This window comes from Leguminivora glycinivorella, chromosome 11 (genome assembly GCF_023078275.1).
Source record: "Leguminivora glycinivorella isolate SPB_JAAS2020 chromosome 11, LegGlyc_1.1, whole genome shotgun sequence".
In the NCBI taxonomy this organism is placed as follows: domain Eukaryota; kingdom Metazoa; phylum Arthropoda; class Insecta; order Lepidoptera; family Tortricidae; genus Leguminivora; species Leguminivora glycinivorella.
Window position 1 is genome coordinate 19952841 of NC_062981.1, and position 15246 is coordinate 19968086.

The 15246-nt window shown below is 34.0% G+C and overlaps 2 protein-coding genes across 9 annotated transcripts in view; one reads left to right on the forward strand and one right to left on the reverse strand.

Moving 5' to 3' along the window:
• Positions 1-2881, reverse strand: part of LOC125231003 (insulin receptor substrate 1) — a 63333-nt gene extending 60452 nt beyond the window's left edge. For all 5 annotated transcript variants that reach the window (XM_048136332.1, XM_048136331.1, XM_048136330.1 and 2 more), the window contains exon 1: positions 1688-2881. In XM_048136332.1, the coding sequence (XP_047992289.1) occupies positions 1688-2060 (373 nt within the window). In that variant the 5' untranslated portion in view covers positions 2061-2881. The remainder of the gene's footprint in view (positions 1-1687) is intronic.
• Positions 2882-5001: 2120 nt separating this feature from the next.
• LOC125230944 (disks large homolog 5) overlaps positions 5002-15246 on the forward strand; it is a 61739-nt gene continuing 51494 nt past the window's right edge. For all 4 annotated transcript variants that reach the window (XM_048136242.1, XM_048136244.1, XM_048136243.1 and 1 more), the window contains exons 1-3: positions 5002-5134; positions 5543-5594; positions 10697-10752. In XM_048136242.1, the coding sequence (XP_047992199.1) occupies positions 10710-10752 (43 nt within the window). In that variant the 5' untranslated portion in view covers positions 5002-5134; positions 5543-5594; positions 10697-10709. The remainder of the gene's footprint in view (positions 5135-5542; positions 5595-10696; positions 10753-15246) is intronic.

Here is a 15246-nt window from a genome sequence, read left to right on the forward strand (position 1 = left end):
ATTGCAGTTCTTTGGTAACACATTTGGATAGTTAATTTGGATCCTTCAAGTAGTGGCAATATGGTCGATTTTTGTCCATACTTTTGCAACAGTTATCCTCCATAGTATCCTCAATGGTAAAGTTAATTGATTAGTTAATAAGCTATTTAAATCAGCATTGATTGGACCAGCCATGTGGCTCTCCATCAGAGACAGGTCCCTAGGCTTAGTAATTGTCTGTCAGGGTTAGAGTTGTGCCGTTCTCGGGAACGTTCTCATTTTACTATGGAGAATATTCTCCTGAGAGAACATTTCCCATACAAACGAGAGAACGTTCTCGGGAACGGCACAACTCTAGTCAGGGTAACTTCTTCATTTCAATGGCATAAATAAAAACCATTTAAACAGACAGTACCAAACGGCTGAGTTAAAGTTAAGATCAGGGGCCCATTTTTCGAAACTACAAATTACAATTTACAAGTGGTTGTCAATGTCTAATAAGACAATTAGGAAAGAGACTTCCGCTTGTAACTTCATGTTTTGAGAATTTTTATATTGACAAACCAGCTAAGTGCGATTTCACATTATCAATCACATATCGGACCGATATCCCATACATTTAAGCCGCCATCTTTGATTTTTGCCTTTGAAATCCATCCGATATCGATCGGATAATGTGAAAACACACTAACTCTATCTTTAGCTTTTATTCCTATAGGATTTTATTAAAATCAATTTCAGATTAAAAAACAAAACAACTATTACAATTTCTTTACAATCTGTTTGTATCGGCTCTCCCTGACTGCTAGTATTTGACATTTCAATGTTTCTATCATCAATTCATCAGTAGCTAAAGTGCTCAATTTAAGCTTCTCTATTCAAATAGCAATCATTTTTTTATGAAACATGTATGGATGTAGGTCAAAATCAACTTTCAAATTATCTTTTTATCACAATGAATACAATGATTTGTGAATAAACCATGATTGTAGAAAAAACCACTCAATATTCTATTTGTAAAGCCCCAGCTGTCCAGAATCCCAGATCATTATATATTTAAAAAACATTCCCACAAACACATAGACAAACAGTTTTTTTTAAAACATTCAGACATTGGAGAAGTAAACATTTAGAAAATAAATAAGCTATTAATTAATAATTAAAGCTATTTTAAAGATGTCTAAATCAATTATTTATGCCAACAGTAGAAGGAACAATATTATAAATTTTCCCATCAGTCTTTAGTTATAATACTAGCTGAAAAAACAGTATATGTAATTCTTTTTGACAAGTAACTTTAACTTATCTTTCGTTCATATTTTGTATGTATTATTTGAACATTAGGTTTATCAAATGTTTAACTGGTTTAAATATACATAATATGTTGTTTTGCTTGATACGTGAATTGCATGATTAGCATGATGTTTATCTAATTCATGTTAAAAAAATTTATCATAGACACCCTCCCAAACTTCACTTAGCAAAGTGTGTTTGATACTAAATTGTTGGCTGTTTTTGTCACACCAAATAAATCATTGTATAAAAATGGTACAAATGAAATATAACCTAAAAAAAGGAGCAAATAACAAGTAAACAAATGATAACTATGACTGCTTTACATTGCAAAGTAAAGAAAAATAATAGTGTCAATGCTTTAAACGTTTCAAATACTTTGCCAAAACAGGATGATCTAATAGAGTTGACTTACGGATAGGATGTAGGAGTTCATCACTGTGCTCATCAGAAGAGTGTTGTCGCAAGATAGCAGACAACCAGCCATGCAGCTCTTGCTCATTCTCTGCCACTACACAAAACTGTTCTTCACGAGTGAATAGCGCTATCACATGCTTCTGCTTAAGGTCCAAGCGGCGCGTTATGTTATAACAACTCTTTAGAGGTAAAACTCTGCGAGGCGCCGCGCCAGCACGAAACTTCTTCTCAGACTCGTAGTAATCCAACCGCGCCGAGCAGTCCGCACTCTCCGCTCGCAGCACGAAGTACTTCTTCTTCATCGTCTTCAGCTTCCGCAGGTGCCCCTGGCGCACCACGGCGCCCGCGCCGCCCCCGCCCGCCGCAGACATGTCAGCGTGCCCGCATCGCAGCCCTAGCGACTCTGGCACATGCCCGCCGACCTTGAGGTTGTTTACGAATTCCGCGATCGCGGTCACCCGACCTGACGAGACGCTCCCGACGGTTCACGTGAAACACGCGCGGCGACTAAAAATACGTACTATCTTTTTCGAAAAGTGCGTAAATAGTAACGCGCCAGACGATAAATCTAACGCCCGATTCGCGAACCGACGCAGTTCCGTATATGCGGCTCCGAGGCGCCGTGCCACTCTTACACTGATTCCTCGCGGCCACGATAACAATAATTTTATCCTAATCGCGTTACGTTATGAAAATAACAAAATACATCAACAACACTATTCAATCCATAATTTGGTACGCTATTTCACTCGGTCATTCACAGACACTAGAGTTTAGAAAGAGATAAAATCATTCATAGTAAACGTAATCTGCACCGCACGCCCTTCCGTATCGCAGGGCATGGAAGTCATGCCTCTGCATGACATCAAAACATTCAATTTTACTACTATCCTGCAGTTCCCGCACTGTTATGATTTTATGAAACTTCTCGGCTATTACAAACCAAATTACAGATTTACTGTTCAGTTTTCGTCTATGCAATCACTCGATTTATAAAAACTGCGCATCGTTTTTTATTGGTTCTATTGCGTGTCATTTATTTGTACGGCGGAATACTATACTACACTCGGAAATATTCAAGTACGATGCGCAAAAAACTAGCTGTGTAGAGGGCTCAAAACGTGGTCCTTTGCGCAGACTGCAAGCAGTTCCCATTTATGAACTTTCTTGAATCAACGAGCTAAAATGAAAATGATGCGGATTTATTTGTACATTACGTTTTTTTTTAATATTTAATTTTACTCGTACATAAACATCGTTGTATGTAAATATTTTTTTTATTCTAGATCTTATTTCCTTGTATGTCTAAGAGTGCCTTTATTTCACATACAAAGGTTTCCTTTTTTTGCTGTGGTCACTCAGTCAGTGGTCAAGTCAGTGGTGTACTATTATATATTCTGTGGGGTTCAGCCAACCACACACTTGTTCAATTTAAATTTCCCATATATTTGGATATATTAAGCTAGATTGAGAAGTTAGCCTCCTAAGGCCCAAGGCGAAATTTTATACTCGTTCGGGCCCAAACACTAGAAACACATTTTTTTAATGTTATTGTACTTGTATGCCACCAACAGCTTTGGGGCATATTTATTATCAGTTTATGATGCCTTTTAGGATAATTTGATTTTAATTAAAAAAGTCCTACAGGAAGGACCATGGGCTTACTTATAACAAAACGTAATTTATATTACGAAATTTAAAAAACTCACTTAAGATTTGTTTCTTTCTTAGTTTTATTGAATGAATACAATAAAATAATAGTATTATTTAAATAATATAATGCACTAATCACTTCTAATCAGTCTTTAGTCCTTTACTAGACCCAAAAATTAAGATTTTACGCTCTTCTTGGACGAACGTTACTCCATTGCGAGCGTGAGATCGTCCTCTTCTAGGCGCTCCTCGACGACGTCCTGCAGAAGCTGCACGGCGAAATATCGGGTTCTGCCGTGGTTAGGCTTTGAAATTAGTTCTGAAAGAGAAATATCGACATAGGAACTAGAGGAATCATACCGGGATCTTGTTTGTACAAAATTTGTTTCTATGAGTTTTATGTCGCAAAAGTCTGTTTCTTCATCTTCAGTTTTTATTTCTGATTCCCTAAGAGCGAATTATGTTTCTCTGTCATTTAATCCTACAACAATAAAAGCAATATGTGTCAGTTTTTGCAACCACCACAAATATTATTATTATATTATGCAGTTGTATAAACCCCCGGACCCCGGTAGAATCGTCCCACGATAAGTCTGCATAGATTTTAATAGCCCCGCCTCTGCAAGGGTTAAGTAAACGTTATAATTTCATCAAAGTTTGACGTTTAAAATAACATCTGCACTGGCGAGGGTGTGAAAATCGTTGCAAACTTATCGTGGGACGATTCTACTACTCATAGGACTTAACATTTTTACATCCCGTATTTCGTAAAATATAAGCAAAATCAATGAAATTATTCTTTAACTCCGTAAAATAACTTATAAAAAAGAAGATAATTTAATAATTAGTAAAAAATTACTCAAGATTACATGAATAAAATTGGATTTACTAACCTCTCCTTCACGGAATACCCATGTCGCCGTCTGTAACTTGTCAGTTTGACACTTTGTTTTTATTTTTCAAGCTTATGAGTGTGTTCACATTCAAACTAAAATACCCCTCTAGAAAATCGTATACGTCAGTTTAGATTGGCGCGCAATTTGAAATGATGGCTTTTATAACAAGTCCTACTGGTAGAACCGTGGTACGCTACGACTATACAGTCGTTGAAGAAGCTGGGTCTGAATGACCAATTTAATTATTACTATAGGAAGGACCTTGGGCCTTAGGAGGTTAGGCCAAAAAGTGTGTCCACATGAGAGGGCATTGTTTGGGCTGGTGTCCTTCTCGCACATGTGGCCAGTGTTAATGAGGTTACCATAGTAGTAGTATTTTTATCTGTATATTACCTCACTTTATAACTTCTTATATTATTTTAGTGTTATATTCAAACTAGGGTTTCGATATATTTTAAAGAATTGGCAAATAATTATAATGCTTTGACCCTCTCATGTGGACACACTTTTGCTAGTCTGACAAGAACGCCTTTCTGCACCGGTGATAAAGTCCAATTTAGTATGGCAAAAAAAGTGTGAGCTCAGTCCCTATTGATGGTCCATGTGTTTGACAGACACCTTGTCGCATGCCGCAAAAATGAACATTGAACTTGCAACAACGTGTCTGTACGTCTGTAGATACTTTTATTAATACTTTTTTTTACAAAGGCAACTCTAGTTCAAAATGTCCGACAAGTCCGTCATGCCCGTCATTTCATTCATTCACTTGTCTATTAGCTAAAAAAAAGGTCTAGCAACCGACGACAAGTGTTGGCAAATTAGCGCCGAGAAATTTGTGTTACCCCTTTGTTTTAGCACTAATTCCTTTGGATTTTCAGTGATTCCTGTGAAGCTAGGTATGTATTATGTTTAAGGATTTTCCTGGTGATATTTCCGCTTGTTTACATTGTCGATTTGATAGGTATTCTATTTTGTGATGTGAACTTCTTTTTTCTGGAGAAAGGAGAGCTTTTGTGTCTTTTTTTTGGTCTCTGATAAGTAATTCGGAGCTTTGGTGAAGTTGTTGATAGACCGTGTCCATTTACTGTTAGACTGTATCGTGTCACGAAATTGGTAATGTCAATTATGTCGTTTTTCTTACGTACTTACTTTATTCGTATTACGCTATCCGCCTTTGCGGTTTCTCAGTTTTGCAATAGTCGTTAGAGCGTAGAAAATGTGTCAGACGCCCTGAAGTACTGATGCGATCGGTAAAACATCGTTTTTACTTGTAAATTTGATCTTATTGGAAATTGGTTTTTCAGATCAGATCCTGTGGGAGATTGACATAATGGGCCTCAGATCCTAAGCCTACAAGTAAGTGTTAGCAAAGTTTACGTTTATTAAGTAATATAACTACCGCATTAATGCACACAAATGTTATTGTATGTTATCCTACTTACAATATTGGTTATTTTAATAATATGTTTAATTCTAGAATAGAATTGTTCAACCAACTATTGTACAATGACAATTCAAAGTATAATTATGTATATTTATTAGATAGTAATCGTAACTTAGCCTATGATCACGAAATGTTTTACTTTAAGTCGGGTCGCATCAACAAGTACGGTATTAATATAATTTTTAATGATCTAATGACCCTTATACATTTAATTCAGAATGATAATAATGACATCTCATTACATGACCATTGTTCGTGTCAAAGCAGCCTAAAAGAAGTAGAGTTTTTTCGTGAATAATGATTACATAATTTCTGACATGAATGGTTCTAATAAACTGACAATTTTCCATCAAAATATAGGGGGACTATTAAGTAAGCTAGATCAGCTTCAAATTGTAATGAGCGATTTCCACACAAAAAACCAAGAGATAGATATAATTTGTCTTAGTGAAACGTTTCTAAAAAAAGGTTCAGAAAAAAATGTCAACATAGAAAACTACGCACAAGGAGCCTTTTATAGTAGACACAAATGTAGGGGTGGAACTGCTATTCTTGTGAACAAAAATTTACAGTTCAAACAAATTGTGTTTGAGCCAAAATTGGTGTCAGATTATTATTTTGAATCCTGCGGTATAGAAATTATTGGTTTGGATGTAATAGTCATAGTAATTTACAGAATTCCAGTACAAACAAAATCCCATGTCGGAATATTTTTTCACAAGCTAAATAAATTATTATTTCAGCTAACCTCCAAATACAAGAAAAAGAAAATTGTAATTTGTGGAGACTGGAATATAGATGTGTTAAAAGATAGTCCTCACGCAAAAGATTTAAAAAGTACATGCCATAATTATAATTTTACATTGCACATTAATTCGCCCACTAGAATAAATACATGTATCGACCAGATAGCTAGTAACATAGAGAAAGTTAAGGTAGCTACACATCAATTATGCTTATCTGATCACGATATGGCTCAAACTATCACTTTTAGGGTAAAGCAAAAAAATATATGTCAAACATGGTTTGAATACAAGAGAGATTTCAATAAAGAGAATATTGATAAGTTCATACAGTGTATATCTGCGTTATCGTTCTACGATGTTATGTCTTCAACTGACCTAACGGAAGCATTTAATTCTTTTTATGACATAGTGTGTTTATTTTATAACTTATGCTTTCCAATCGTAAAGGTCAAGATGAATAATCTCTTCAGAAGAACTGCATGGTTAACAAAAGGACTAAGAAAGTCATGTCACACTAAACGAAAACTGTATTTAAAATATAAATTTTCCAAGACAAATAAATCAATTTATAAAAATCAACTAATACATTACAATAAAATTTTAAGAAAATGTATTTACAAATCGCAAAAAATTTACAATTCAAACCATATATCTTGTAGTAAAAATCAGTCTAAAGCTACATGGGACATTATCACAAAAAAATTTGCAAGCATCAACAGTTATAATGAAATTGATTATTTAAATTATAATAATATGACATTTAGTAAGCCCGAAGATATTTGTAATTTAATGAATGATTATTTTATTGACATAACTTTATCAAAATCTAATCCAAATGGCAATGTGTATAATGTAACAAATAATATAAATAACTTTCCTTCTACAATATTTTTAAGACCAGCTGATGCCCAAGAAGCTTTCAAAATCATAATGTCCCTTAACAATTGTAAGACGTCCGGATATGATGACATTACAACATACATTCTCAAGCTAAGCGCTCTATGGATATGTCACCCTATAGCCCATATAATCAACCTATCATTAGACCAAGCGGTTTTTCCCGAACAGTTAAAACTGTCTGTGGTAAAGCCCTTATTCAAGAAAGGTGACCGCAAAGATCCCAATAATTATAGGCCCATAACAATTGTTCCAGTTATTTCTAAAATAATTGAGAAGGCAATGTGTGAAAGGCTAACGGGATTTCTCGAAAGAAACAAGTTATTGCGACCAGAACAATACGGTTTTAGAAAAGGTCTTTCAACTGAACTGGCGTGCTTTGATTTTGTCAGATATGTTACTGAAAGTCTAAACAACAAATTACCTGTATTGTCAATATTTCTGGATTTAAGCAAAGCGTTCGACTGCGTTGATCATAGTATACTACTAGCCAAACTTGAGTATTATGGTATTAGAGGATTGGCGAATAATTGGATAAAAAGCTATTTGTCACATAGAAAACAATGTACAGAAATACTAAAAATTGAAAAGGTCGGGAAAACCTTTACAAAAATTAATTACCGTTCAACAGTTCGTGAAGTTAAATCAGGTGTCCCTCAGGGGAGCATCTTAGGGCCTCTTTTATTCTTAATATACATTAATGACCTTCCTCTAGCCATCTCACATAAGTGTTTACTTTTCGCGGACGACACAACTTTATTAGTAAGGGGTGAAGACGCTGATTCCTACGAAAATACTGTAAACAATGCGTTAGCTGACATAAAAAATTGGACATGTAACAATAATCTAGATATTAATATGACTAAGACATTCTATATTCAATTTCATTCGTATAACAGTGTGCCAATTCAATTAAATATAGATTATAATAGTGTACCTATTATCAAAATGTGAAAATATAAAGTTTTTAGGATTAATTATAGATGAGCATCTAAATTGGAAGGAACATATCAATAACGTTTGCAGTAGATTAGCCAGATTCGTATTTGCATTAAGAAAACTGAGAAATACTGTTAGCATGGAAGCAGCACTCACTGCATATCATGGTGTTGTGTCGTCTGTGCTCAATTACGGGCTATTACTGTGGGGTAATTCGGTGGATGTCGACAGAGCCTTAATATTACAAAAAAGTTGTGTCCGTGCAATCATGAATGCGTGGTTTGATGATCATTGTCAGCCGCTCTTTAAGAGATCAAATATATTGCCACTGCCATGCATGTATATAAAAAAAGCATGTATACTTGTAAAAACCCGCCCAGATTTATTTAAAATGAGGTCAGAATTTTTCTGCAGCCAGAGATCACAATATCTAAATCTTTTACACCAACCTCGATGCCACTTAGCCATTTACAAAAAGAACGCATATAATATGTGCATAACTCTATATAATGCCTTGCCAAATAGTATAAAACTTTTGAATGGTACGCAATTTAAAAAGAACTTGACTAGTTTTCTCTTGGAGCACTGTTTCTATAGTGTACAAGAATATACTGACTTTAGTAAGCGAAGGGCGCAATAAAATCACCCTCGTGCATCTTCTGGTCCGGCAGGGGTACATGTTGGCTGTCTATTTCACCCGGTTTCTCGTCCTGTAACAAGGGAAAACATAGTTAATTTCATTTATTTTACATATATAATTATTTTTTAGTAATCAACGGGTACTCTCATCTTTTAAATCTACAAAGATCCAAGTATCGTATAAAGTAAAAAAGATTAATGACTTACCCTGTAGTCTCGACGAACACTTGAAGACGGTCTTTTGTAGCATGATCAGCCTGTTCTGGGTTCACAAAATCTCGATTTGTAAGTTAAAATTAATTTTTATTTTTAAGATAATTTTACAAAATGGAGGATAATAAAAATGAAGAAGGAGCCAACTTCAAAGGTATGTGTGGCTACCGCCAATATCGTGGAATGAATGAGGGATGGATGGTAGTGGAACGGGAAGGAAGCATGAACGAATGAACGGAAGTGACTGAATGGAATATTGTTTTATTTTATAATTTTTATTTTTAAATCCTAGTAATGATATATTGAATTTTATAAATCAATTTGAATTTTTTTTTTTAATTGTAATTTTAAAACATATTGAAATATTGAATAATAATAATTGTGATTAACGTGAGATTAACTCTTTTAATTATATTTAGTCGTTGACATACTTTTTTATTTATATAACAATGGAATGAAGTTAATTATTATTGTTGTTGAATGTGTAGATTTTAATTTTGTAATTTTTTAATATTAGTTATATATTTTGTATAATTAATAAATTTAATACTTAGTTTTAAGAAACATTTGCATGTCGTCATGACGATGACTGAATACTTTTACTTGTCTTCTTACACGAACATCTGTACCTTAGTTATAAGTATTCTAGCAAATAAATTTCTTATTCTTATATTATTCTTATATAACAAGATAAGCAAATGACACTTGGTTATCAGTAAAGATTGGGATAACAATGATCTGTGAGTTAAATATTCACTGTAGATGGAAATTGTACTTAGTTTTAACTTAATTTTAAGCGGGGTTAATGTAGTACATAAATAATGTTCCACAGTTAAGGAGTACAGATACATCCATACTTAATATTATAAATGGAAAAGTTTGTATGTCTGTTTGTTTGTCCGTCTTTCACGACAGAACGTAGTGACGAACTGACATGTTTTTTTGAGATGGAGAGTGACATAGGCAATGTTTTGCAACCTCCCACAGTTTGTATGGATCATTCTGCAATTTTTGAATTTAATGCAAGCGAAGCCGCAGGAGAAAGCTAGTACTACAATACGTAGCGGCTGTGCATAGACATAGACATAGACATAGACATTTTATTAATAATATTATAAATATTACACGTTCATCAATAAAATTATTTAACAGCAATTAAATTAAGATTATTACAATTTCAGTCTAGTTATAATTTCGAATATTTAATTGAAAGATGCATTCATCGATTATATTACATATGATATGTCATTTAGATTTGTTAATTTGATTTTATACATAATTATTATTTTATTCTAATATAAGTTATTTGGTAGGTCAAAGAAATCTTTTATGTCATAGAAGGAGTATTCTAAGAGCCACCTTCTTAACTTTTTTAAAAATTGGTGGGTACTGCCTGCATTTTTTATTTCATATGGTATACCTTATGTGTTATTGAACACTTTCCTTCAGGCAATTCATGTGCTGGTTTGTTAAATATATTAAAATAAAATGTTAATATTTTAATGTTTGTATTGAGAGTTGTCCACTTTCCCATTAATTACCATTTCATTTTGTAATATGTGCATTGTCTTTTTTTGCAGTTCCTGTATTATTATGGCATCTGGAAACTCTTCTTTGGAGAGCAATGGCAGTAATGGTAGGTTTTGAACTTTGTCTGATTGATCTTAGAATTTGTAGGATCAATCTACAGTTTAATTGAAATAACGTTCGACGTGTTTCGATCCAATTTTGATCCAATGAGAGGGGGTCAGCGGCGCGGACGACGTCACCGTACAGAGATCGGAGCTACCCACTATGTTCCCTCCGCCCGTCCTCAGCAGCCGCGCACACCGAGCAAGCGCCCGTCCTCAGCAGCCGCGCACACCGAGCAAGCGCCCGCGTCGCGCTCTCGACACGTAAAGGCGCTACTCTTGAGAAAGATCCTCGAAAATTGGATCGAAACATGTCGAATGCTATATCGACTTAATACGTGAGTAACCCGCTTAAAATATTTTTAAATATGTATGAGTCTCACGGGAGTTTTATAGTTATAATTGAAATAACTTATAATAAGTACCATACAATTATAAAATTAAAAAAAAAAACAATGATTCCTACATATATATATAAAAAACCGGCCAAGAGTATCGTTTATGTCCCACTGCCGAGAATAGAGATAAGTTTAAAGTGTACAACGCTAGATATAAGAAAATTTTGAATTTAACGCAACGATCACAAAATGATCATTTTATTAAATCGGCCTCTAATAAATCAAGGGCAACGTGGCAAGTTATAAATAAGACCAAACAGCAGTTTCCTAAAGAACCGATTCGAAAAATTGTTAAAGATGATGCTACTATTATTACAGATCCTATAGACATAGCAAATGAATTCAATACCTTTTTTACTGATCACATTCCACCAGGAAATTCTGCTGGACAAAAATGTAACATAAACGTAAACTGCGTTCAATCTATGTACTTGAAACCGACAGTCCCAGATGACATCTTCACAATAATTAAGTCTCTGAACAACACTAACAGCGTCGGTTATGACAATATATGCACGAAAGTTGTTAAGGAAGTAGCGCATATAATTTCTGTGCCTCTGAGTTATATTATCAATTTAAGTATCATAACTGGAGTATATCCGGATAGCTTAAAGTCTGTTATTGTGAGACCATTACATAAAAAAGGTGAAAGGACAAATATGAAAAACTACAGACCAATTGCACTCGCAACAATCTTTTCTAAAGTCTTCGAAAAAGTTATATACGCAGCATTGTACAACTATTTAGACAAATATAAACTTTTCGCAACAGAACAAAAAGGCTTCAGGAAGCAAAAAACAGTAAATATGGCCATATTTGATCTTGTGCAGCCAATCATAGATGCTATGGATAGACGTAACTATATCTGTGCAGTATTCATGGATATGACCAAAGCCTTTGATTATGTAGACCATACTATTATCTTAAAAAAACTGAATGCATATGGGATACGAGGCAACGTGTTAGAGTTATTCAAGTCATACTTAAGCAATAGGGATCAATACACAGAGCTTACTCAAATTTGTATGCAGACTAAACAACAAAAGTCATTTCAATCCCATAAACGTAAAATACGGTACGGTGTGCCACAAGGAAGTGTTCTTGGCCCTCTGCTGTTTTTACTTTATATCAATGACCTTCCACGAAATATAAAATATCCCATGGTCCTATTTGCTGATGACAGTACTGTTATTATAGAATGTAAAGATATTAATCACTACGAATCTGAAATTAATAATACAATTGCCGAAATAATTAAATGGCTTAATATAAATAATTTATTGATAAATTTAGATAAGACAAAGATTATTCATTTTTACCAACGAAAAATACCTCCTCCAATATGCTGCAACTATAATGGTCAAAATATTGATTCTGTTACCAATACAAAGTTTCTAGGAGTGCAAATAGATGAAAACTTATCTTGGAAAGCCCATACAGAAGAGATGTGCAAAAAACTTAGTCAGTATGCCTATGCCTTACATATACTAGCCAAAAAAGTAAATCTACACGCAGTCTTAATAGCATATCACGGCTTTGTAGCTTCAAAGTTGCGGTATGGGATCATCTTTTGGGGTAATTCCACAAACAAAGAACTAGTTTTTAAGGCGCAAAAGAGATGTATTAGAGCTATGTGCGGTCTCAAAACAATTGACAGTTGCATACCATGTTTCAGAGACCTAAGAATTTTGACGATGCCCTCGCTTTTCATTTTTGAAGTGATTATGTTTGTCAAAAGCAATCCAAGTTTGTTTACAAAACATGTTGACGTTTCTCAGAGAAATCTAAGACAGAGGCATGTTCACAATATATGCCCTATTCCAGCAAAAACATCACTGTTGAGAAAGAGTGTGTATTGCTTAGCCAGCAAAATATATAATAAATTACCAAATAACTTGAAGTCATTAACTATATTAGAATTAAAAAACAAACTAACAACATTATTGGTTCATAAATGCTACTATTCTATTGAAGCTTATTTAAACGATGACCTGGAATGATAATTATGCATAATTACTTTGCTCTCTTCTTTTTTTTTTTTTTTTATCAAAATTATAAGTGACATAAATAATATCTATTGATTTTAATTAATACAAATTTATATTTTAAAATGATAATGTTAATTCAAATTTTAATTTTGTGATTTCAATTTTATATTTTATTATCTGTCATATAGAATAAGTATTTAAGTACCTGATATTCATTATTGAATTGCCATAGCTGTAAGATTGTGTTAATACTTGTACAGGATAGTCTAATTTCTAGTATTAAGTTTAATGTTTTTGTACGCCAACTGGTAAAATATAGTGAAACTGTACCATATATGATAACTGACCACCACTGTAACCTATATTTACAAATAAAGCACTTACTTACTTACTTACTTACTTACTTACTTACAGAGCGTGTCGGGCCACGCTGTGTAGGGTTCCGTAGTTTTTCGTATTTTTCTCAAAAACTACTGAACCTATCAAGTTCAAAACAATTTTCCTAGAAAGTCTTTATAAAGTTCTACTTTTGTGAATTTTTTCATATTTTTTAAACATATGGTTCAAAAGTTAGAGGGGGGGGGACGCACTTTTTTTTTTCCTTTAGGAGCGATTATTTCCGAAAATATTAATATTATCAAAAAACGATCTTAGTAAACCCTTATTTATTTTTAAATACCTATCCAACAATGTATCACACGTTGGGGTTGGAATGAAAAAAAATATCAGCCCCCACTTTACATGTAGGGGGGGTACCCTAATAAAACATTTTTTTCATTTTTTATTTTTGCACTTTGTTGGCGTGATTGATATACATACTGGTACCAAATTTCAGCTTTTTAGTGCTTACGGTTACTGAGATTATCCGCGGACGGACGGACGGACGGACGGACGGACGGACGGACGGACGGACGGACGGACAGACAGACATAGCGAAACTATAAGGGTTCCTAGTTGACTACGGAACCCTAAAAAAAGGTAGGATACCTAAAGGAACCTGTTCTGGGCCATGCCAGGTCCAAAGGTCCCCATCACGCTAGCAGCGTTACCCCGTTGTATGGCGATGGCGATTATAGTATCAATTGTAATTTCAATTCAATTTTAAATCTTTTCTATATATATATATATATATATATATATATATATATATATATATATATATGTGACATGAAAAAGTGCCCCTGTGGCCTATTTGCTGAATAAATTATTTTGATTTTTCATTTTGTCAGATAGTCATTTTCATGTCTGTTTAGTTGATTTCTTTTTTTTTACAAATTCAATACTTATAAATTCGATAGTAGCTTTAGTAATCAAAATTTGGTATAGAGAGTAAAAGACTTCAAAAAAGCATTGAAGAGTTTTACTTAATCATCATCATTCCATGTAATGAAATTGCAAAAAAAAAATATTTAAGCTTGGAAATTTTTAAATTTCAATGAAAAACAAACAAATTTGTCTAGATTTTAAATATAGTGTATTGTTAAAAAAATCTCAAAAAAATCGGCCAAGAGCGTGTCGGGCCACGCTCAGTGTAGGGTTCCGTAGTTTTCCGTATTTTTCTCAAATACTACTAAACCTATCAAGTTCAAAACAATTTTCCTAGAAAGTATTTATAAAGTTCTACTTTTGTGATTTTTTTCATATTTTTTAAACATATGGTTCAAAAGTTAGAGGGGGGGGGGGGACGCACTTTTTTTCCTTTAGGAGCGATTATTTCCAAAAATATTAATATTATCAAAAAACGATCTTGGTAAACCCTTATTCATTTTTTAATACCTATCCAACGATATATCACACGTTGGGGTTGGAATGAAAAAAATATCAGCCCCCACTTTACATGTAGGGGGGGTGCCCTAATGAAACATTTTTTTCCACTTTTTATTTTTGCACTTTGTTGGCGTAATTGATATACATATTGGTACCAAATTTCAGCTTTCTAGTGCTAACGGTTACTGAGATTATCCGCGGACGGACGGACGGACGGACGGACGGACGGACGGACGGACGGACAGACAGACATGGCGAAACTATAAGGGTTCCTAGTTGACTATGGAACCCTAAAAAGGTGTTTAGTCTTTACAAGTACTGGTCTTTAAACCAGAGTAGGGATGTA